The 22,041-nt window shown below is 41.2% G+C and overlaps 3 protein-coding genes across 3 annotated transcripts; all 3 read right to left on the reverse strand.

The window, feature by feature from the left end:
- Window positions 1-258: 258 nt before the first annotated feature.
- On the reverse strand, window positions 259-10,705 carry LOC308384867 (AT-rich interactive domain-containing protein 3B-like). The gene is made up of 9 exons (XM_080863500.1): window positions 10,409-10,705; window positions 9,129-9,752; window positions 5,435-5,509; window positions 5,252-5,324; window positions 4,217-4,400; window positions 3,154-3,404; window positions 2,670-2,933; window positions 2,480-2,569; window positions 259-1,412 (listed from the first exon to the last, which is right to left on the reverse strand). The coding sequence occupies exons 1-9, from the start codon at window positions 10,433-10,435 to the stop codon at window positions 1,273-1,275; spliced, it is 1,728 nt and encodes a 575-aa protein (XP_080719626.1). The 5' UTR covers window positions 10,436-10,705; the 3' UTR covers window positions 259-1,272.
- Window positions 10,706-15,878: 5,173 nt separating this feature from the next.
- cox5aa (cytochrome c oxidase subunit 5Aa) lies at window positions 15,879-19,346 on the reverse strand. The gene is made up of 5 exons (XM_080867151.1): window positions 19,201-19,346; window positions 17,999-18,115; window positions 16,681-16,802; window positions 16,467-16,588; window positions 15,879-16,371 (listed from the first exon to the last, which is right to left on the reverse strand). Exons 1-4 carry the CDS (start codon window positions 19,271-19,273, stop codon window positions 16,475-16,477), a joined length of 426 nt encoding a protein of 141 aa, XP_080723277.1. The 5' UTR covers window positions 19,274-19,346; the 3' UTR covers window positions 15,879-16,371; window positions 16,467-16,474.
- A 1,665-nt stretch (window positions 19,347-21,011) lies between these two features.
- LOC308384543 (ribonuclease P protein subunit p25-like protein) lies at window positions 21,012-21,668 on the reverse strand (the record flags this gene model as incomplete). The annotated part of the gene is made up of 1 exon (XM_080863065.1): window positions 21,012-21,668. The coding sequence occupies one exon, from the start codon at window positions 21,666-21,668 to the stop codon at window positions 21,012-21,014; it is 657 nt and encodes a 218-aa protein (XP_080719191.1).
- Window positions 21,669-22,041: the final 373 nt, after the last annotated feature.

Raw genomic sequence — 22,041 nt, forward strand, 5'->3', positions numbered from 1 at the left:
GCTGAAACTCAGTGAAAAGTCAGTTTTTTCTTTTAAAACTTGAAATGCATTGTGATCAACATTTATTTTCAAACAATTACAAAACTACATGCTATCTGCAATCAGAGACTAGCCTCTGTGTCAAAAGTCTGAAGACATATTCGAAGTGCAAAGAAAGAAAACGGTATTTTTACAGCACACAAGATTCATTTTATTCCTCATCCCTACATTTACAGGAAACATGTTAATCCAACAAAGCTGAAAGCCAACCTTTTTAAAAAAAAAAAAAATCCCAGTGGCATTTGTTTGTGATCATGTGTGTACGTGATTGTCCATTTACAGTTTATTTCAACAAATGAACACATGCGGCATTAAGCACTGCATATTTCTCTGAGGACTGAGGTAGCACCGTTTCAGTGTTCACGTTGAGGTCATTAATGATACATTCTCTGCATTTACACTAATATAAAACAGCAATATGACAAGACATACATATAAGATAACAGTGAGTCCAGAGGATATTCCTGAGTCCAGAAGAAAGTAGCCTGAGAAACTTGCCACCATGGGAAGTCAACTGAGGTAAATGTGTCACTTTCTGCATACAACACCCAGCAGAAACATCGCCTCCGAGTTACTTGAAATAAATGTTCTGTCATTTTGAGGCCTCGCCAAATGAATAAATAACAATAAAGCAAAAATGAATAAACATCTCCCCTGAAATTCACTTTGATTCTTTAGGAGTTGCGATATTTCTGTGGAAACTGATGTTCTACATTTTCCATGAAAGCAGTTACACAAAGTAAAAACTTTTGCTCAAGGTAAACTGAAAGCTTACCAAGAGGAATACAAAATGGCTTCAAGTAGCTATGACACTGAACTAAGGCTTTTTGGTCTTCACTAGCTGCTCTTTGGCAACCACATTGTTGTACTGATGGAAAAGGCAGCTACGGAACGGCTTTTACACCTACAAACGTAGCTGACGTTCAAAGAGCCGTAGCAATTATTTTGCATTAACGATACTTCTGGACAAACCTGTAGCCCTTTATGCCAGAAAGCTACCATGTTTGAAAATTCTTCTTCTAACAGGCACTAAGGTAAACTGAAACTATATTAAAATAAGCTTGAGGATAGAGGTCAAAAATGTTGACATTACACTATTAAAGTAATAGAAGGTTTCCTGTGTTGTGGCAGAGAATCCGTGGAGTTCATCCAGTTCTTGTCTGACAAGAGAAGTAAATGGTGTGGTGCACTGTGTAATCATTATGCTCCGGACAGATTAAAAAGCCAGTGATTTTAACTTGGTCCCTTTGAGGAGGTGGGAGATGAGGAGGTGGAACTTTGTGCGGAGGAAAAGGCGCTGAAACCACTTGTTCCTGCTGGAGTTACGTTCTGTGACGACACAGAAGCAGCCGACTTCTGGGCAAACAGTTTTCCTAAAGAAGACAACGGCATAAATGACTGTCAGTTACAAAGAACTCACGGTGCAAAGGGCAATTGAAAAAGAAAGTTTTTACAGGAGTCTAAAAAACAGAGTCCACCTCGTGATTCGGTAGCTTGTAGAACAAGCTCTAGCAGTAATAAGTTCAAGTGTCTCACATCGTTATTTATTGCAGGCATTCATTTATGCACAGCTCTCTTAAGGTCCCGCCACAGTGGGTGGAGGTCTGGACTTTGACTGGACCATTGCGACACCTTGATTCTTTTGTTTTTCAGCCACGCCGTTTGCCGTTTGCTGCTGTGCTTGAGGTCATTGTCCTGTTACATGACCTACTTTCAGCCAAGCTTTAGCTCACAGACAAACGGCTTCATATTTGTTGAGACTTCTAATTGTCCTGTGATGATGTAACTGAGGCCTGTAGAGTCTGAGATGTGGCATGTGGATTCCTTGCCTTTTCTTTGAGTATTAAACAGCCTGAACTGCATGAAAAGACTGTCGTTTTTGTATCAACTAGGTGTTTTATTCACAAAGAATTGGTCTCTGCCTTGTCTGTTTTTGTAATTTCTTCCGACGTGGAATATGTTGATATCATGACTATAGAAGTCAGGGTTGTTAACTAGTACACAGTTAGTTTTTAGGAATTCTGACATGATTTTAATAAAATGCCTTAACTGGTAAATGTCTACCGTTGGTATCTGAATCTGTTCGTTGATATCTAGGATCAAGACTTCCTCTTCTGCATGTGACTCATTTATTAAAGTAGATCCATTTTTAAAAGAAAAATAAAACGCTAAATTGTAGTCAAACAATAGCCGTTTGTGTTGCAGTTCAGCAAACACAATCCCTCTTTTGCTCTTGACAAAGGCCATTTACCCTCATACAACCAAAGACATGAAATGTTATTGGTCAGTGGAACTGGTACTACAAGTGCAGTACACATACTGCTTATTTCTTTCACTGTAGATATCAATTAACTTAGTTCATCACCATGTGCGCTTGTTCCTCTACATTAGTGTCACGCACCAAAGAAGACACGCTTCCTTTACAGGTTTCATAACTCACCTGAGTAAACAGTGCCGTTGACCTCCACAGACACGCTGATACTGGCCGCTCCATTAGTGGAGAGATTCAGCGACAGATCGTGTTTGCTTTCTGACAGAGGAAAAACAAAAATTCCAGTGAAGGGTCGGTTCCAGAATAAGCATGCTATGATGTTCAGCCATGACAGAGGTCAAAGGAGAAGCAAACTCACCGTTGCCAAGTTTGAGGTTCATGGGGGTAAAGTGAGAGGCCATAGCCAGGAGGTTTTGTTGGAGTGCCTGCTGCATGAGGCGCTGCTGCTCCTCAGCGAGGCGCATCATTTTCTTCTCTGGGCTGTCAGCTACAGCTCCACCTGCTCCTTGCTGCAACCTCTCTCTAAGATGCTCAAATGTGGCAGCTTGTGCCAGCTGCTGCTGTTGCTGCCCCAGTGCCAGAGCCATGGGCAGCTGGGTTACAACAGGGGTGGGGGACTCATCTGATTGGAAACAAAGAAAAAGATGAAGAAATTATTATGTTCATAAGAAGTTTGAAAAATTATATATTTATTATTCACGATTCATGATTACTGGAAAACAAAATGATTATCAGTGTGCTAAATTTGCATTGCAGGGCTTGCCTATCCTAAACACTATAAAGAGGCTTAGATTGTATCTGTTGTAAAATATGATCATTTTAGAAAAGAAAATGCGCCGTACCTATGCTTCTCTTTAAATGCGGACTAGCGGAGATATTGCGGCCATTGTGCGTGGTCGGAGCACTCTGCATATTGGGTGAAGACAGTAGTGCATGTGGAGCAGAGCCTGGGGAGGGGGAGTAGCGGTACAGACTACTGGTGTAGCTGGGACGCCGGCCTTCTCTGCGGTTGCTATCGATGGCCGCCTGTAGCTCACCCGGAGAGCTCAGGCCTTTCTTCTCGCACTCAAAAGGATACAGATACTTCATATACCTGCAGGTGGAAAGTTTCACGGGTTTTCCATCCATTTTCCACAAAAACATTTTTAATTATTTGCAAATATGAAGGATAAAGCAGATGGTTCCCTTTTCAAGTCTTTATCTACAAAATGCTAAGATCTATTAATTGTATGGTTCTTTAGGGAGCAGTTAGTGGAAGTCCACATTTTTGCCAGCAAATGAGCTAAAACGTGGAGATTCTAGCAAAAGTGTGGTTGTTCCTGTGGTAGTAATGTTGGTTAGCCACCCAGTCCACATCTTAATGAATGCTGGGTGAACTGGTATTATATTCTGTGGAGATATCCACGGGATAAATCCCTCTGTTTGCTTAAATACCACCTTAACAACAAAGCTCCTGTTTTTCTGTGAAATGCTTCAACAGCTACATGATTTATTGCCATGAATGCAATTTTCAGCCTCCCCCCCCCACTACTTTTCTTTCTAGCTGACTGCCTGCAAAAGCCTCCTGTGAAGACCTACAAAGCCACAAGCATAAGACTCTGCAGACTGTTATCTTTTAAAATTACAGACTTTGCAAACCATAAAAATACATATCTGATCGGCTAGTCAGAAACAAAGTGAGCAAAGGTTTCATTTACGCAAATTATAGTTATGTTCTTGCAGCATTATGGTGTTCAGAGAATGATTACATTTCATCATTTTTAAAATAACAGAGTCACAAATATGTGCTAGCTCTTGAAAATATATTCAGCATTTTTGGAGTAATTTATAGTCTAACCAATACAATCATTTAGCAAGCCGATTGTTGATCAAAGATATCTGCCAAAACACCTGAGAGAAACCTACTGGGTGCGTAAGGTGAAGGCCGCACTGGTGATTGATGTGGGGAGACTGAGGCCTTTGGTGATCTCCCTCCATATCTTCTTGTTAATAACCTCCACCAGGCCTCCTTTCTCTGTCACAAGCTTGTAAAGCTTGTACAAGTCCAGCACCTGTTTTGCCATGATGGGGATGCGATTCACAGGAGTTCCTGGATAAATAACAGAATGCATTGAAATGTCGCTAAACAAGAACGGGTCTTGTGAACAACGTGAGGCAGAAGCAGAGGACGCGAGCATCTTCTGAGCGGCACACCTGAGGGCCTTAGGTCAGAGTTAGATAATGTGGCTTAGCATGTTTAATCTGCGCGGACAGAGTTGTCAAATGAAGCTAGTTACAGATGTGAGGCGGTGGGGGTGGGGATAATCCACAACAACAGCTTTGTTGATGCATTGATCTAAGTGCAAGGAGAGGGGCTATGTTAGAGTCAACAGCGCCAGCAGGCCAAACTGACCATTCCGGTCCCGATTTGGAGAAAAGCCAATTAATGAAGCCAGCTAAAAAGCAGTTGTAGAAATCAGATTACTTTGTGCTTAAGATGAACACAGACACACATGCACATTTTGCATGGCAATGACCTTGCTCCACATAAGTGAAGATTAGTGAACATGTTGCACTTCTTCTTAATTGGATTTGTTTCCACAAACAACAAATCCTAATCTTGGGATTTGTGGAAACAAATCCCAATCTGTATGAAAGTCTTTAACCAAGTGGCTAAATCCAGGGATGAAGATGCAGAAGTGCTGAAAAAGAGACTCAACCCATCTAGACTCTTGTGGTAAAAAGCAGAAATAGGGAGGATTACAACCTCAGTCTGGGTTTCCACAGTTAGCTTCCCCATGTATGATGTGCTCCTGTTTTTGGTGAGTTTAATTGTAAGAGTTAATCTCTATATTAATGGTACTTACCTTAGTTAGCTGATACTAGGTGACACAACTTTGCACCCAAAACTGCCTTGTCCAAATATCGACAATGTAAAAAATGAAAGGTTTTGAACCTCACCTCGTTTCTGCATAAAGACAAAGAGTTCGTCGAGAAACTCCTTCCGTTGTGGGTCATTATCCAGTTCATAAAGCTAGAGGATCACACACACACACACACACACACACACACACAGGGCAATAAACTGTTAGTCTGTAGTTTCTTCAGTTATTTGACATGTTTACTTCTACCACATATACGAACCTTGGCAAAGTCCCGAGATGGTTCTCCTCTTATTTTAATGCCATCAGTCTCCTCTGCCCACATGGCACTTCCTCTCTGTTCACACAATAACAGAAAGACACATTAAGAAAATCATTTCCAACTAGCTGCTGCAGGATAAAAGTCGTTATTCTGCTTAAAGAGTACCAAATTCTATAGTGACATAATAATAAAAACAGGTCATTATTCAAACACTGGTGTTGCCGTTTTTCTAAGTGAGATACTTGGAGTACTCCCAAGTACACCATCAGACTGTCCTTTGGTAAACACATGATTACTGTAAATATCTGACTGGGCCATGACAAATACAATGGAGATCAATTAAATGAGCCGTGCTGTACTGGAAGATTAATGTGACATGTTATTCTTCCACCACCTCATCAACGTAGCAAAGGTTGCAAATGTGAGTGGAGGGCAGCCTGAGTGCAGCTGAGTGGAAAGGCCTGCTGAGCTGGTTATCCCACTAATATGCACTGAGTGTAGCATTGTAGTGCAAGTAAGTAAAACCCTTTAATGTGACATTAATTATGTTTTTCCTCCCTGAAGAAATTACAAATTCATTTTTATATGCAGCTTATGAAAAGCCATCGCAGCCTTGCCTTCTGTCAGTTCTTGCGGGTGTGTGCCTTTTGGTTCGCGCTTGTGTTTTATATTAACATGTTTTATATTAAAACAAGGAGGAGTCGTTTAGACAACAAAACCTCATAACATGTTTTTGTATTTAACCGCATCAAAAACCTTCCATTCTTATGTTTTAATCAAAATAACAGGCTTGTTTTGTCTTTTTCGCATTTAGCCTTTTACTTGATATTTTGTGTTTAACTGTATCATTTTGCCTTCATAAACACATACCTATTCACTGAATGTTTGGTATGGTAATAATGTCAGCCCGGAGTCTAAAAGCCATAACATATAAGCCTTTGTTTCTCTGATTAGCCAGTTGAGAAGCGATTATCATTTGGCTTTCGCTCCAGCTGTAACCGTCCTTGTGTTTACAGTAAAAACAGAAAGGCAAACTGCAGATACCAACGCATATCAACAGCAGGCTGAAAGTGAACCCCAGTGGTTCTCTTTGACGTCAGCTCCACAGCATCACTAACGTTTATTACAACCAACTTAAAACTGGACTTTCATTTCACTACTAATAACTGTGTAAGACTAAACACTGTCACATTAGTCTTGTACACAGTTTAATAGCTTCAGTTGTTTGTATTCTATTGAAACTTTGATTTAACCACAAACCCATTACTTCTATTGAGCTTACCAGCTTTTATATGCACACGAGGCATCAGCTTTTCCAACTTTTATCCATTAACTAGTCATCGAAACATTGCAGCCAGCTCTTTCAACCAACTATCCATTACTTTTAATCATTTCCATCCTTTAAATATTATACCAACCTCCTTGACTGTAAATCTATTACATACAACAATATACATTTTAAATATTGAGCTATTCTAAGTATTAGCAGCGCTTTCACAAAGCATGCACCTCGAATTTCCACTCTGATGACCCTCATCTTGGTAGGAAATCACTGTAACAAACTCTTATAAAAACCAGCTTGTGCTCTGGTAACCATTTCCAGTTTCTTGCGGGTAAACTGGTCAAACTCTTCCCAGAGGTTACCAAGCTGTTGACACATCCAACAGATTGGCCTTAGAATTTCTAATCAAGGACTTTTACGCCTTCAGCAGAAACACTATTGAAGATCTTTTCAGCATCAAATCGAAATAAAACCCTCCCCCCTTCCTTATTGATGAGCAAGTGAGACCTACTGTGGATCTGTTAACAAAGAGCTTTCAGTTAATTGCTCACAGAGCTTTCACACATCCCAGCCTGGCAGTCCTGATAGTATTCAGTATGTAGGTCAGGAAAAAAGGGTTTCTTTTGTTTTGTTAAAGAGGCAAGTTTTATTTATGTGATTTTTTTCCAACATATTTAAATTCAATGAAATTTAAATGCATATTACTTCAAAGTAAAAGTCTGTCTTGTCAACCAGTCGTGACCAAAATCAAGGCTGACATTAAAATAGTGAAATGTTAATACTAACCGACTGCCCCCTATAATGAGCTTCATTAAAATCATTCAGTTTCTCCAACAGGGCAAAAGTGAAAACTCACCCCTCTCCAAATCTCAATGCAGCGACAGGGGGTCCCACATTTGTTTTTAGCCGAATCAAATTATTGGCCCTTTAATCCCCCCAGGAAGTCAAGATCATTTATCTGGCTCCTCGCTGTGCTGCAAGCTTGAATGAACAGGGGCTCTTTATCCCCACCCGAGCTACATTTAAAGGCTTACAGTGAGACTGCACATAAGGAGTGAACAATGGCTGTCCGGCGTGATGAGGCTTGAAACGCATGTCAAGATTTTCAAAGATATTTCGGTAATGAATTGAACTAAAGAAAAAGAAGATAAAGACGCCGTAGAGCACGGCACAATCGTAAGGTGAAAAGACCAGCTATTTCAACCAGCCACCGATTAACTTGCAAAAGAGCCACTTCAAGCTTGTGGACTTGTTAACATGGTTGTTGGATAAGAAAGCTTAATAGGCAACCAGTCAACATGAGCTCCACTTTGAGTTTCAGCTGCAAAACCCCCCAAAACAAAACAAAAAACCCACAAAAAACACCTATTTCTTACACAAAGAAAAGAAGAATTCTAGTTCAGTGTGGTTACTCATATTTACAACCCTGCTAAGAATCAATAATACTGCCAACAAAAATGAAAACCAGACTAAAAGACTTTTCATCAAGTAAATCCCAATATAATTAAATATGACAAAGAATACTTTCTGCAGTTAATTTGACAACTTACAAAGATCCTCACAGATCTGAGTCACAGCAAAGGCCTTGCACAAATTCGTTCTAATTTTAGGGCTGTGAGATGTTTCTGACTTTTCAGCAAAAACAAAAACAGAAAGCAAACCATTTAACAGACACACACTTAAGCCTTTCCACCACAGTCTCTCACAACTCTCATTACTGCGCTTAAACTAAAACAAAATGTTCTTTATTGCTGCAGGCTTGGCTTGCTGGCCTGTGAAAAGGCCAGCAAGCCACTGCAGTGGCCGTATAATGTATTGATTATTTTCAGTGAAATTAAGCTGCCATTTAGTGTTGCCCAGCGACGCCTCAGTTATGCAAAGCCATCTGCAAGACTACAGTAACATCTGGGCCTGGATGTTTGTACTTCCACATTTGACTTAAACCAAAAATCAGACAAAGAGGAAGAAAAAAAAACTCTGAATAATGTGTAAAACTCTGGATAATGGTATCAAAAGGACCATTCTTCTCCTGTGAAACAACTGCAAGTAAATTTTACGGTTAGCAGTTTGCATGGTGAGCCACAACCCAGCTGTCCCTGCACCTACAGCCCTCATTAATCAGTGCATTATATTGACGTGGCAGCCCTTTTTCATGTAGAGATGAACCAATCAGCTTGCTCCCCAAAAGAAGGGGAAAAGACAACAGCTGGACACTGAACTCATACAGTTGCAATTTAAATTCAATCCATGGCTACATTTAAAGAAAATCTGACTGATCTGCTCTCATTTCAAGTCCAAATCTCTGGCCTGGAAAGTAATTAAGATGTGCAGCAGTGAGGAAGGTCAACAATTAAGGCAGAACATACGTATACACACAAAATAACAATTACAGATGTGCATTTTCTCTCTTACCCGTTTCACTGACTCATCAAAGCCCCAGTCAGCAAAGCCATTCGCTGACGCGAAGGCATGATGACCCGCTGGTGACGTCAGATTCTTTTCCATGTGCTCTTGTTTTTTTCCTGAAGGTGGAGATTCAGACGTTTGCTTCCCAGCCACTGATGGAGATGTAGAATAAGGCTGGAAGGGAAAATGCGATACATGCTGGAGTCGGGGCTTCTTTGCCTGTTGATGAGAATTGTTCTCCTCCTCCTCCTTCTCCTCGCCCATGTCTTCCTCCTCGTTGTTCTCCTGAGAAGTCAACATCTCCTGTTCCTCATCTTCTGAGTTTCCATCCTCCTCTGCCTCTGGATCCACTCCGCTCAGATGATTATTCAAGGCCTGCTGGAGTCCTGGATTGCTCTGTCCATCTACTCTTTCAAACAATGTAGAGTCTGGTCTTGAAAATGAGGCTCTTGCTGCGGCAGCTTGTTGAGCAAACAGGAGCTGAGCATGAAGAAGCTGCTTCTCCTGCAGGCTCATCTCCAGCTTTGCTTCTTGTTGTTTCTGCAGATGCTCCATCACCACCTCCAGCTTCACGCCGGCTGGACAGGACTGTGAACACCCAGCTGAACTTCCAACCTCTGATAGGTTGGACTGAGGAGAAAAACACAAATCACTAATGGCAGAACTTTAATGAGAAATTTTAATATCTTAAAAAAAAAAAAAAAAAAACAAGATAAAAAACTGTGTATGATGTGATTAACATGTTTTAATACCCAGCAGCACTTAGGTGGCCTACTCCAGAACAATAAACATGGTCAAAAATGCTTGCAGAGGCAAATTAAACATAATTAAATACCAGATAGTAATCATGTTTTTTTTTTTCTTCTTCAAGTTAAGGTAGACTACCTTTGGTAATCGGGAAGAGTGGACATCAGAGAGCTCATTAAAGGGCGATAAAGTTGAATAAACAGTTTAATAAACAAACACAAAAAGCGTAAATTTCTATTAAAACACATTTTTACATGGGGCCAAATATCTCTCTCATTTATAAGTTCAATAGTCGCAATTTGCTTAAGGGTCCTCGGAGTAGGTTATTTCACAACGGGTTTCGTCGTTTTTATTGGACACATGGATGAAATTTAACTTCACATAAAGCTTCAAACTTGTTGCCCTTGCGGGGAATGACAGGGGGGGCTTTAAAAAGCATAAATTATCATAGTAACGTCCACTTTTGTCCCATTTTGCTTTGTTACTGTAACGAACACGAGTGGGTGAGCTACGAAAGAGTCGTCGATAGGCTTACTCACCATTTGCGCCGTTGAATAATTCATCATCGCCAACAGGTCTCGTGAAGTTCTTGCTTTTTTCCTTCGCCAGAAGTTAATCGCATCTCATGACCACTTTCTCCTTTTTTAAAGTAGAGAAACACAAAACAAAAACCCCTCCTGTCGATCAAATGTGGTTTAAAGCCCCTCGCTGTGTGAAGGCTGGAGTAATGGGAGCTGGAGGAGGGGTAAATACTGCTGTGCTTCACCTCCCTGCGGTCACTCGCAGAGCACACAAACTAAAATATCTTCGATTGTCTGCGAGTGAGTGGCGCACACCCCCAACTTGGATGAATGGAAAACCCGCCCCGTGCGCAAAGATCGTAAAGTGCTTTATCGCTTCCAGCTATGTGTATCTTCCCACCCACTTCTCAAGGAAATCCCACCCCAAAGCAGAATCCATTGCTGATTCTTACAAAGGTGATGTGACCTTTACCGTAGAAATAAATCAATAAGATAAAACAACGCGTCAAACTAGTGAAGCCGTCTTTCCTTTATTAATAGTTTTTGCATTAGGGCCGAATTAAATCATTTTGGGAGAACCTCATGACAAAGCGTGAAACGCAAAGTGTGTGTTTTTATTCTGATCAGATATCTCCAGTGAATTCTTCCTGTACTCAGTGCACCACTATCATGTAAACACTCACTTCTGTTTCCAGGGCCAATAACAGGGTTGTTTCAGTAGGCTGGCACATGAACAGATCAAGAACCAGCCTGTGGGTCCAATTCTATCAGAAGTAAATGCAAAACCAACCACTTGGAAACTGGTTGAAAAATATAATTGTGTACAGAGCTCCTGCCTCCACAACCCGTGAGCCCATAAGCCCATCTGTAATTGGTCGAGAAAGCAGCAGATAGATTACTAACAAGCACATCACCCCTATTCTTCCTTCTCTTTATTGGCTTCCAGTCAAATTAACAAATCATCTTAAAATGGTATTAATTACATATAAACTTATATGGACAGCCTGCTGCATATATATTAGAGCTACTAAGACCTTATATCTGCCACCGACCTCTCTGATTTTCTGATCAGGGTCTCTTGAGGTTGTAGCTCGTAAATGTTGGAACAGCCTTTCTCCTGTTGGATGTCCTTGTTGGACTTTCTAGCAAAGTGAAAGTTCGTATTTAATATTCAACTACATTTTATTTATATGACACAAATCACAGTAACAGTAAACGCAAGTTGTCTCTACAACAGTACAGAGAAAACACCAACAATCAGACAGCCCACTATGAGCAAGCACTTGGCAAAAGTGGGAAGGAAAATCTCCCTCTTAACAGGAAGAAACCTCAGCAGAATTAGGTTTAAGGAGGGTCAGCCATCTGCCACAACAGGCTGTGGGTGAGGGGAGGGAGCCAGAGATTAAGAATACTAATGATTAAATACAGAGTGGTGTATAAACACAGAGAGTGAAAAGAGATGAGCGCATGTATATATGTAGATCAGCTTGTTAGTGTCGGTAATCGTGGTTGTAGGTATTGCCCGTAGTGCTGCATTAACATCATCTAGCAGACCTTCTGAGGGTACTTCACGTAATCTTGGTAACCGGCTACGGGGTATCCAGGTTTCAAGCTTGGCCATGATCCTATTTTTCAGGTCAGTTCCTCTCGCACTCAACGATCCTTCTCCTATCGCACTTGGGGCTATGTACCCAATCTCGGGTGGGGGTGATGATATCTCCCCCCTGACCTGGCGTCCTGACTCCTCCTTGCCGTAGCATTTGTGTTGTACCTCGTCAATCTCTAGCTGTGAGAGCAGTCCCTTCTTTCGAATGTTGGAACACTGAGCTACTAGTTGTTTTGCCGTCATTGTGGATGTTGGGTATCGAAGAATCCATAGGTCCCTCATCCTATTCATGTAGCCCCTTGCGTAGTAGCATTCCAACAACGCCCTGTTTTCGTCTCTTGCCCACCGATGCCTTCTTGTTCCAGTAGCCCACTTTTCGTCAGGGTGCCCTGGTTCCTCAACACCTGACGCGGACCTTGTTGATCCGGGCGACGTCTGAGCCGGCATGCCTTCATATTTATCTGTCTCGCTCATGTCTGCGGTAGGCTTGCTTAGCATAGGGGGTCTAGCCTTAGGACCCTTACTGGATACAGACGCCCCAGGCAGGAATCGAACTTGCGATCCTCTGTTCCAAAGGCGTGTAGTCTAACCACTACGCTATCCAACTGGAATGCCTAGAATTGTACAAGATCAATGGGACCCTAAGAGCCTTCATCAGGAACTCAATGGGGACGTGGCGTACAACACTAGAGGCCAACTCCAAGCCCATAGCACAAGTCACCATCAAGTGCGGGATCTACCAAGGAGATGCTCTGTCCCCACTGCTGTTCTGCATAGGCCTGAACCCCCTCAGTGAGATCATTAACAAGACTGGCTACGGATACCGACTACGGAACGGAGCAGTTGTCAGCCACCTCCTGTACATGGATGACATCAAGCTGTATGCCAAGAGTGAACGAGACATCGATTCACTGATCCACACTACCAGGCTATACAGCAATGACATTGGAATGTCGTTCGGACTGGAGAAGTGTAGTCGGATGGTAACAAAGAGACGGAAGGTAGTCAGAACTGAGGGGATTGAACTACCAGAAGGCAACATTGCAGACATAGAGGACAGTTACAAGTACTTGGGGATCCCGCAGGCAAATGGGAACCATGAAGAGGCCGCTAGAAAAGCTGCAACCACCAAGTACCTGCAGAGGGTCAGGCAAGTCCTGAGGAGTCAGCTGAATGGTAAGAACAAGATCCAGGCCATCAACACGTACGCCCTGCCCGTGATCAGGTACCCTGCTGGGGTAATAGGCTGGCCAAAGGAGGAGATAGAAGCCACTGACATAAAGACAAACGGTATGTACCACCGGCAGATAGAGGAGGTGGCTGATATCCAGAAATCCTACCAGTGGCTGGACAAAGCTGGACTGAAAGACAGCACAGAGGCACTAATCATGGCAGCACAAGAACAAGCTCTGAGCACAAGATCCATAGAGGCTGGGGTCTATCACACCAGGCAAGACCCCAGGTGCAGGCTGTGTAAAGATGCCCCAGAGACAATCCAGCACATAACAGCAGGGTGCAAGATGCTAGCAGGCAAGGCATACATGGAACGCCATAACCAAGTGGCCGGCATAGTGTACAGGAACATCTGTGCCGAGTATAACCTGGAAGTCCCGAGGTCAAAATGGGAGATGCCCCCAAGGGTGGTGGAGAATGACCGAGCTAAGATCCTGTGGGACTTCCAGATACAGACGGACAAAATGGTGGTGGCTAACCAACCGGACATAGTGGTGGTAGACAAACAGAAGAAGACGGCCGTAGTGATCGATGTAGCGGTTCCGAATGACAGCAATATCAGGAAGAAGGAACACGAGAAGCTGGAGAAATACCAAGGGCTCAGAGAAGAGCTCGAGAGGATGTGGAGGGTGAAGGTAACGGTGGTCCCCGTGGTAATCGGAGCTCTAGGTGCGGTGACTCCCAAGCTAGGCGAGTGGCTCCAGCAGATCCCGGGAACAACATCGGAGATATCTGTCCAGAAGAGCGCAGTCCTGGGAACAGCTAAGATACTGCGCAGGACCCTCAAGCTCCCAGGCCTCTGGTAGAGGACCCGAGCTTGAAGGATAAACCGCCCGCAGGGGCGTGCTGGGTGTTTTTTATATATATATATATATATATATATATATATATATATATATATATATATATATATATATATATATATATATGTATGTATATATATATATGTATATATATATGTATGTATATATATATGTATGTATATATATATATATGTATATATATATATATATATATGTATATATGTATATATATATATATATATATATATATATATATATATATATATATATATATATATATATATATATATATATGTGTGTGTATGTATGTATATACCGTAAATGTCGGGCTATAAGCCGCTACTTTTTGCACAAGCTTTGAACCCTGCGGCTTTTAGTCAGGTGCGGCTTTTCTATGGATTTTCCATGATTTTTGTCATATCGTAAGACGATTTGTTTTGTGTGTTCCGCTGTTGTACGGCACTACGTTGCCTGGCGGAAGGATCGGGGTTCAAGAGTGGTATGTTAGTCACATGTCCGTCCGCCAGGCAACGTAGTGCCGTACGAAGTAGCGCGAAAAACAAACTTCAAAGTAGCGCTACGCATTCAGCGGGAGGCGTGGATGATGAGCGGCGATAAACTTGCAAGTTATGCCCAAAAAGCAAGTTATGCCCAACTCCACCGGTGGATTCTGACAGCGTGGAAAAGTGTGAAAACATCCACGATCACCAACGGATTTTGAAGGGCTGGACTGCTGCATGATGGAGAGGAGGACACCGCCACGGCCCTTCTGAGGGTGTTCGACTCTGACACTGACAATGAGGATTTCTTTGGTTTTGAAAGTGACAACGAAGGAGAGAAGAAGAGTGGATGACGAAGCCATCCTGAGCCTGTTTGTATCCGACACTGGAGAAGAGGACTTTGGTGGTTTTAGTGCGCAGGAAGAAGAGAAAGATGGTGGTGAATGACTGACTTTTCTTCTTGTTAAAGCTGTGTCACTGCACCTGAGCCTAAAAGGTAGTCCGAATCTATTTTTCTGGTGTGCTGTAGGCTACTGTTATGTACTACATGTGCAAATATGTACCCATAACTTGTTTTTCAAAATATTAATAAAAGTGATGTCTCCAAACAGCCATCTCTTTCCTGACAATTCCCTTTGTGCATATTCTCTTACATATGATAAGTCAACATTGAAACACCTGCGGCTTTTGGTCAGGTGCGGCTAATGTATGTACAAAACAGGATTTTCCCCTGATTTTAGCTTGTGCGGCTAATATTTAGGTGCGCTTTGTAGTCCGGGAAATACGGTATATGTATGTATATATATATATATATATATATTGTTCAATTGGAACAAAAGAAGCATGAGAAAAAAAACCACTACTTTCTTGATCAAGACAAGAGTAAAAGAAAGAAATACCTCTCAAAGTAAACGAGGATGACCTCCTGACCTCTCCCTCGGGAGATGCTTTATGTTACTGAGGTACCAGTCACTAATCCAATGTTTTAGTGGCAAACGAGGCAGTGGGGCAATTTTGCACAGCTTACATACATCAGGCTCACCATGCAACAAATAATACACAGCTTAAAGGTGTTTAATGGCTAGTCTGTGCTTGTTGTTTGTCAGTCTGTTCACAAACATTTCTTAACCAGATAAGCTGTCAGTCCAGTGTGGCAGTATTGCAAAAACAAAGATGTGTGCATTTGCTTTCTTCTGTGATATTTCCTGGTCTGTAAGAGACGCTCTGACTCTGTTGTACATGGAAACAATCTGTCTTTTTATGGTGTGGTTTTGGGGAATAATTCCATTGTTTTTAACCAGTGGTGTTTGGTAGGGCAAAAATAACGTCGGGCCAACACACAGGGACAAACAACCATAAAAAGATATTTATGAGGAAAAATACATTTTACTTCAGACATCTGCTCATAATAATATCACACAATTTTTCCTTTGAACAAGTTCATTTTACCCGCACATAAATTTTCCCTGAAATAAAAAAAAAAAAAGAAAACAGATGTAGATTGAGTACAGTAGAATGATTTTACATTCATATGGAAATGCTGCTCCCTGGTGGTAAAATGTGAATCTTACAAGACACACACTCAGACAACATGTACCATTTGGTGACACTTTGTTCTCTATTAAAGCAACGTGTAATGAAATATTGCTCCAACAATTACTCAGACTATTGAAAAATATTCCATATCCTTGTGACACTCAAAGATACAGTTTCCTTTATTATGTTCAACAATATTTTACAAGCAACAGAACTTAATAAAGGCCAAATTAAATATCGCACGTGTTTTATGAGGCAAACATTGAAGTAAGAGGGTTTTGAGTCCAGGGTATGTTTTTTGATCTGAAACAAACAAGCATATATAGACATCTGTTAAACAGCCATCTTATAACACACATGGAAGAGAATAAACATGACTGAATAGATGATTTTACTACCTGCTCTGCTAAATTTTGTCAATGCCGAGCTCTTCAGGTGTAGAGATGCCAAGCTCATTTAAAGTAGGCCGCAGCTCCTGGATCACGTACGGGTAGATATCTTTATGGGGTCCGGCTTTGTCCTGAGGAAATAAACAATAAAACCCATTAATCACCATTATCTGACTACAAAGGCTCTGGCTGGCAATTTTCTCTCATGTGCCTTTTCTCTCACCTTCACAGCTTCCAAAATTCGGATAGCGCTGGCCAAGTCGTTTAACCTCCGACAGGCTCTCAGTGCAGCCTCGAGAATCTTTGGCTCAGGTACCAAATCGTACCCAATCAATGTGTTCATCCCTGAAACAAGCAGTCACAACACATTTAAACCAGAGATCAGAGAAAAAGACTTCTAAAGGATCTGAGCGCAAACAACAAATAAATAAAACGACTAACCATTCTCATCAAATTATTTTCGGTGTAGCTTGAAGCAGTATTTTAAATCCCTCTTTACCAAAGCGCTCTATAAATGAAGCGAACACTTAATGGGCACATGCCCCTGTTTCAATTATCAGAGGAGTCTATTTTGAGCTGGTGCCATACACCACCCTGCTGCCAAAATTACTTACTAATGGATCAAATTTGTATTAATCCAAGACTCAAAAATAAAAAGGTTTTATTTGCTTTTGTCACGTTTGACAGATTTAATGGACATAGGTAGGCTGTTATATTCGATAAATCAGCTGTGACATAAACCTGCATACTGTAGACCAGCGGTCCCCAACCCCCGGGCCTCGGACCGGTCCGTGAGTCGTTTGGTACCGGGCCGTGAGAGTTGAGGCTCAGGTGTGAAATGTATGGTTTTCAGGGTTTTTATCGGTTTTCAGCGTTATTTTGTTATCGTTTTTATCGTTAATTCGGTTTTCCTGGGTGTTTTCACGTGTGTTGTGAATAAATCTTCTTTTTTTCGGTACTGGTACTAGTTTTATTTTGTTGTATTTATCCGCGACACCTTAAAGGCCGGTCTGTGAAAATATTGTCAGGCATAAACCGGTCCGTGGCGCAAAAAAGGTTGGGGACCGCTGATTTAGACAAACCACTGTTGTCTAGTGCTTATTTATAAACTACACACAGCCTCTGTCAGTGTTTAGCAGCTGTTAACAATATAGATGAGTTTTATCAGTCTATATAACTAAAACAATATCAGGGGTGAATGTCTCATCAGGAAAACTGATTTTCTTATAATAAGCTCAGTTTTTACATTGTTATGATATGGGTTTTACAATAGGAAATGAATCGAAACAAATGTAAACTGATTCTGACCAACAGATTCAACCATTTTTGTTAACTATGCAAAGCAAACATGCAATTTTAATCATTATATTGCAAACTATGACTGTTTACTTAAATCTTAATCTCACTAAGCCTCTTAATGCAAAATTGTACAAGGCCATTTTTTTAATAACTTCTGTTGACTCAAGACAAACATACCTCAGCAATGAATAACAATTCCAATGATTACATTGATTCAACATTACTATATTCCAGAAACGTACCTTTTCTCAGTTCCCATGCGTCAATATCTGGCTTGTTAAAATAAGTGACCCAGCGGGCATCGAACTCCTCGTCTGTCTCCTGCTTCCCATGTGAATAACACCTTGAGGCCAGAAGAGCTGCATGATAAGACAGATTTTTTTTCAGTGATTTGTGTCTAATAAAAGAAACCTACAGTGAATGTTAAGTAAATGCGGAAGGACCAGGCTACATCATATTTTAAAAATTTCATACATGACGGGCGAAATATTAGGGACACTTACACTACCACCCCAACTCTAACTTCAATAATAATAATGATAATAATAATAAAAACAACTTTTTCTTCAAACCAACTAAAACTGAAAATGCAGTCATTCCGGCATCAGTGTTGTTGCACTCGCCAGTATTAAATTTCATAGGTGTATCTAATAAAGAGGCCGGGAATTGTATCTGCGATGTAAAAAGGACAAATTCTTCCTTGTAATGTGATGCAGTTGCCACCGTCTTGATATGACCTACCTTGTGTATCAGTCTGCACGTAGCAGACTGACACACTAGGACGTGACATACCGGAAATTTCTGTCACATGGTCCTCAGGTTATATTTAATAGCAATTTAAATGAAACAATATGACTTAGGCATGTGCTCAGGTATCATGTTAATACTAATTAACCTGCAACCCAAAGAACATTTCTCATTTAGACTTTTTGACCCCTAAAGAAACACCAAGACAATGCAAAACTATGCAAAAAAAGTATTCTGTTTGTTTTCATAAAAATCTATGCCAAACTCCGTTTTGATGTTGAATTCTAGTTGTCTGAACTCTCCTGCAGTCACCTAGCCTACTTAGTAACTAGCGTCAGCAGTCACAATCACAGGGCCCGAGACGAAGCCTTCTTGCCGGGTCATGACAAGGACATAAACTCCGCCAAGAAGAACGACAGGACATTTTTCAAAGCACCACACCCACAGTTTACGTGGGAAAAAGCTGGACTGAATAAAAATGTGGATATCATGGCTGAATCATTATAATGCAGTTTCGTAATGTTTATTTAATAGCGATTTTTCTTGAATAAAAGCTAGCTAGCTTAGCCGTAAAGGAACCGCAAATGTGCCGACAGTCACACTTGATTTCCGTTACATTGTCTCCCTAACAGTTTCTAAGCAACTATATCAATTACAGATTAATATATTTACAATGGGTGACTGAATTAGGAATTACCTCGGCTCCCTGGTTGCGTCCGAGTTAAACTTCGGACACCGGAGACTGACAGTCGGACGGCGGCTCTGAACATGATGCGAGACTGCGAGCTACACGGACCGGTGCGGTCTGTCCGAAGGAAGCTAGTGCTAACTGTGTTAGCCTGGCACGTACGCAATCTCCTGTTGCGCACGCGCAAACTGCAGCTCATATTTACCCTTGACTTCCCTAGAAAGAAATTGCAGGACTGACAACTGGGAAAACATGTTAATATTTGCAATGTCATTCTCACAGAGAAGTATTTTTTTATGGGATATCTTTTCTTTCTTTCTTTTTAATGCGAACGATACAAAATAGATGTTTCAAAGGTTCTTGATGATAGAATTGCACACAAGTTGAAACTGTAAGACACAGAGCTTTCTTAAAGCAGAACATTTTAGATTTATGATCATTTTAGTTAGATATAAGTGGTGATGTGCATGAAAAAGGTGTGTGTGCAAAACTTCAATGTTGGACATTTAAACTGCTTTTATTTCATGTCATCAGACACTAAAACCTCAAAAATAAGATGCATACAATTAAATTCATGTTCTTTACTATTTATTCAGCCTGGGTCAAAGGCGAACTAGAGCATTACACATAACCTATGCAGGTCACCGGTCTACCACAGATATAAACAACTACACCGATTGCCAGTTCAAAGTTAACCTAAAAATAACAATCTCTTGTGAGGGAGAAAGCACACACAGGTGGAACATGCAGCTTTTACACAAAGAAGTCCCAACTAACCTGGAGGTTAGTGAGGTGACCACTTGACCACTGTGTCACTTTATGATTCATTTTTATTGATGTGACTCTACTACAAAAGAGTACCATCATTATAAAAGTCAGTCAAACAAACCAAAAACGTATGCTCTTGTGAGCCATTATTGTGCACATGAATTATTTCCACAGGCAGAAAACAGAATATAGACAACTGATGCAAAACATGTTCTTTATATTTAAAATGACTATGACCAATTCCATGACTACTGGTTGATTTTTTGCATCAGAATGACCCCGGACAGTGGTCATTAGTGTCTAGCATGGGTTGTTGTGTATGCTTCTTTCCCCAGCTGTTTTCCCAGCTGGGCACAGTGGAGTTTGCTTGTTCATTTGCAAGTAAACTAACTATTAATGTAACTACACTAAAACACCATCATCAGCTTATAAAGTGGGGCAAATAATCATTTGATCCCCTGCAGAAGTTTACAAAGAAATGATCAGTTCTTGATTTTTAAGGTAGTTTCATGTTAATGAAGAGAGATAGAATACTAACCAAAAATCAAAAATCAAAGTTGAATGCCTGACATTGACTGAAATCAGTATTTAATCCCCAAGCAAAACATGACTTAGTACTTGGTGGAGAAATCACTGTCGGTAAGCACAGCAGTAAGACATCTCAGGAGGAATTTTAGCCACTAGCTCTTTAAATTCTCATAAAAATCCGAGACTGTTCATTTCTTTGTAAGTGAGGCAACATAGAAATTCAGCAGGATTAAAATACTTCCCCCTCTATGACTACAAATCTATTACTGATATTGTTGATAATAATAGTTATAGTCATATGTTAACCTGTTACATTTCACAACAAAGTGACAAAGTATTGCAAAGAAGCATTATAGACACAACTGTTTACTTTTGTAGCAAACTGCCTTACATAAGCATCACGATAAACCCCCAGAAATGCAGAGGTATTATTTTCTTCAAGAAAGCTTCATGCTGTAAAACGGAGCACACAACAATCTATTAAATCTATGCAAATGCCAAATTTCTTATTTCTCATGAAGTAATCAGAGGTTTAGGGGAGGACATGCACTCGAATCATCCAGACAGAGTCTCTTGGCTGTGTGTGGGGATGAGTGAGCATGAGCCGTCCTGAGCAGACCCTTCCGTCTCTCAGCATCCTCTGTAGGAACACTGCTGATTTGTGGTGGCTGATATCCAGGCTCCTGGGGGTCCAGAGGATCTTTAGATAGATAGATGCAGATGGCAGGAACTCTCCGCTCCATGGTTATACCTGGTGCTCCAGGCTGTGGACTCTTCCAAACCTCCTTCACTGTGTTATAGTAGAGTTTGGACACCTGGTGCAGACCTTCAACTTTACGTTTCAGGATCTCCACACAGGTGATAGTTTTTGTGACTCCTCTGCCTGAGCCAGTGAAGACCACCTGTCTTAGTGACATCCCATTTGGGTTTCTTACTTCCCCTTGCATGCGAGCTGCTGCAAACTGCAGTAAGCTGCGAATCTTGCTTCCTCCTTTTACTCGCATGTGCAGGATGTCTGCGGCCAAGCCTGGGATCGGATAGGGAATGCTGTCCTCTGTGCGGCTGATTCTCCTGAAGTTGTTCTCACCAGCAGTTTTTGGAAGTGGCAACGAGATCTGGACAGAGGGACTGAATGAAGTAGGCTGCTGTTCCATTGTAGTGCCACATATAGCACTGTTCATCTGACCCCTGGGTTAAGTCATTACTTAGAAAGCAGCAAAATAACAGTGCGGGAAGCTGCAGTAACAGACTATTTGTATGTCTCCTTTGGGATCTAAAACATTGTTCTTGTTCCTTTACTCTAAGAAAGTAAAAGCTGAATGGCTCTGTAATCTAAACTTGTCACTTATCTTGATCCTCTCTCTTCTCCGTCCAAGCTTCTTTTTCATTTTGCCTTTATGAGCGCTGAGATGGCAGCCAGCAGAATAAAGAGGGCACTTCTTCCACTAATCCCACTGAAGTGAAGGAAAAGATGTCCTTGCTCTTTTCAGCACTGAGGACAGCTGATGCCAACAGACACATATGAGGCTCAGAGAGAGACATGTAGAGTGGGAC

This window comes from Rhamphochromis sp. 'chilingali' (assembly GCF_963969265.1).
Source record: "Rhamphochromis sp. 'chilingali' genome assembly, chromosome: 2".
Taxonomy (NCBI): domain Eukaryota; kingdom Metazoa; phylum Chordata; class Actinopteri; order Cichliformes; family Cichlidae; genus Rhamphochromis; species Rhamphochromis sp. 'chilingali'.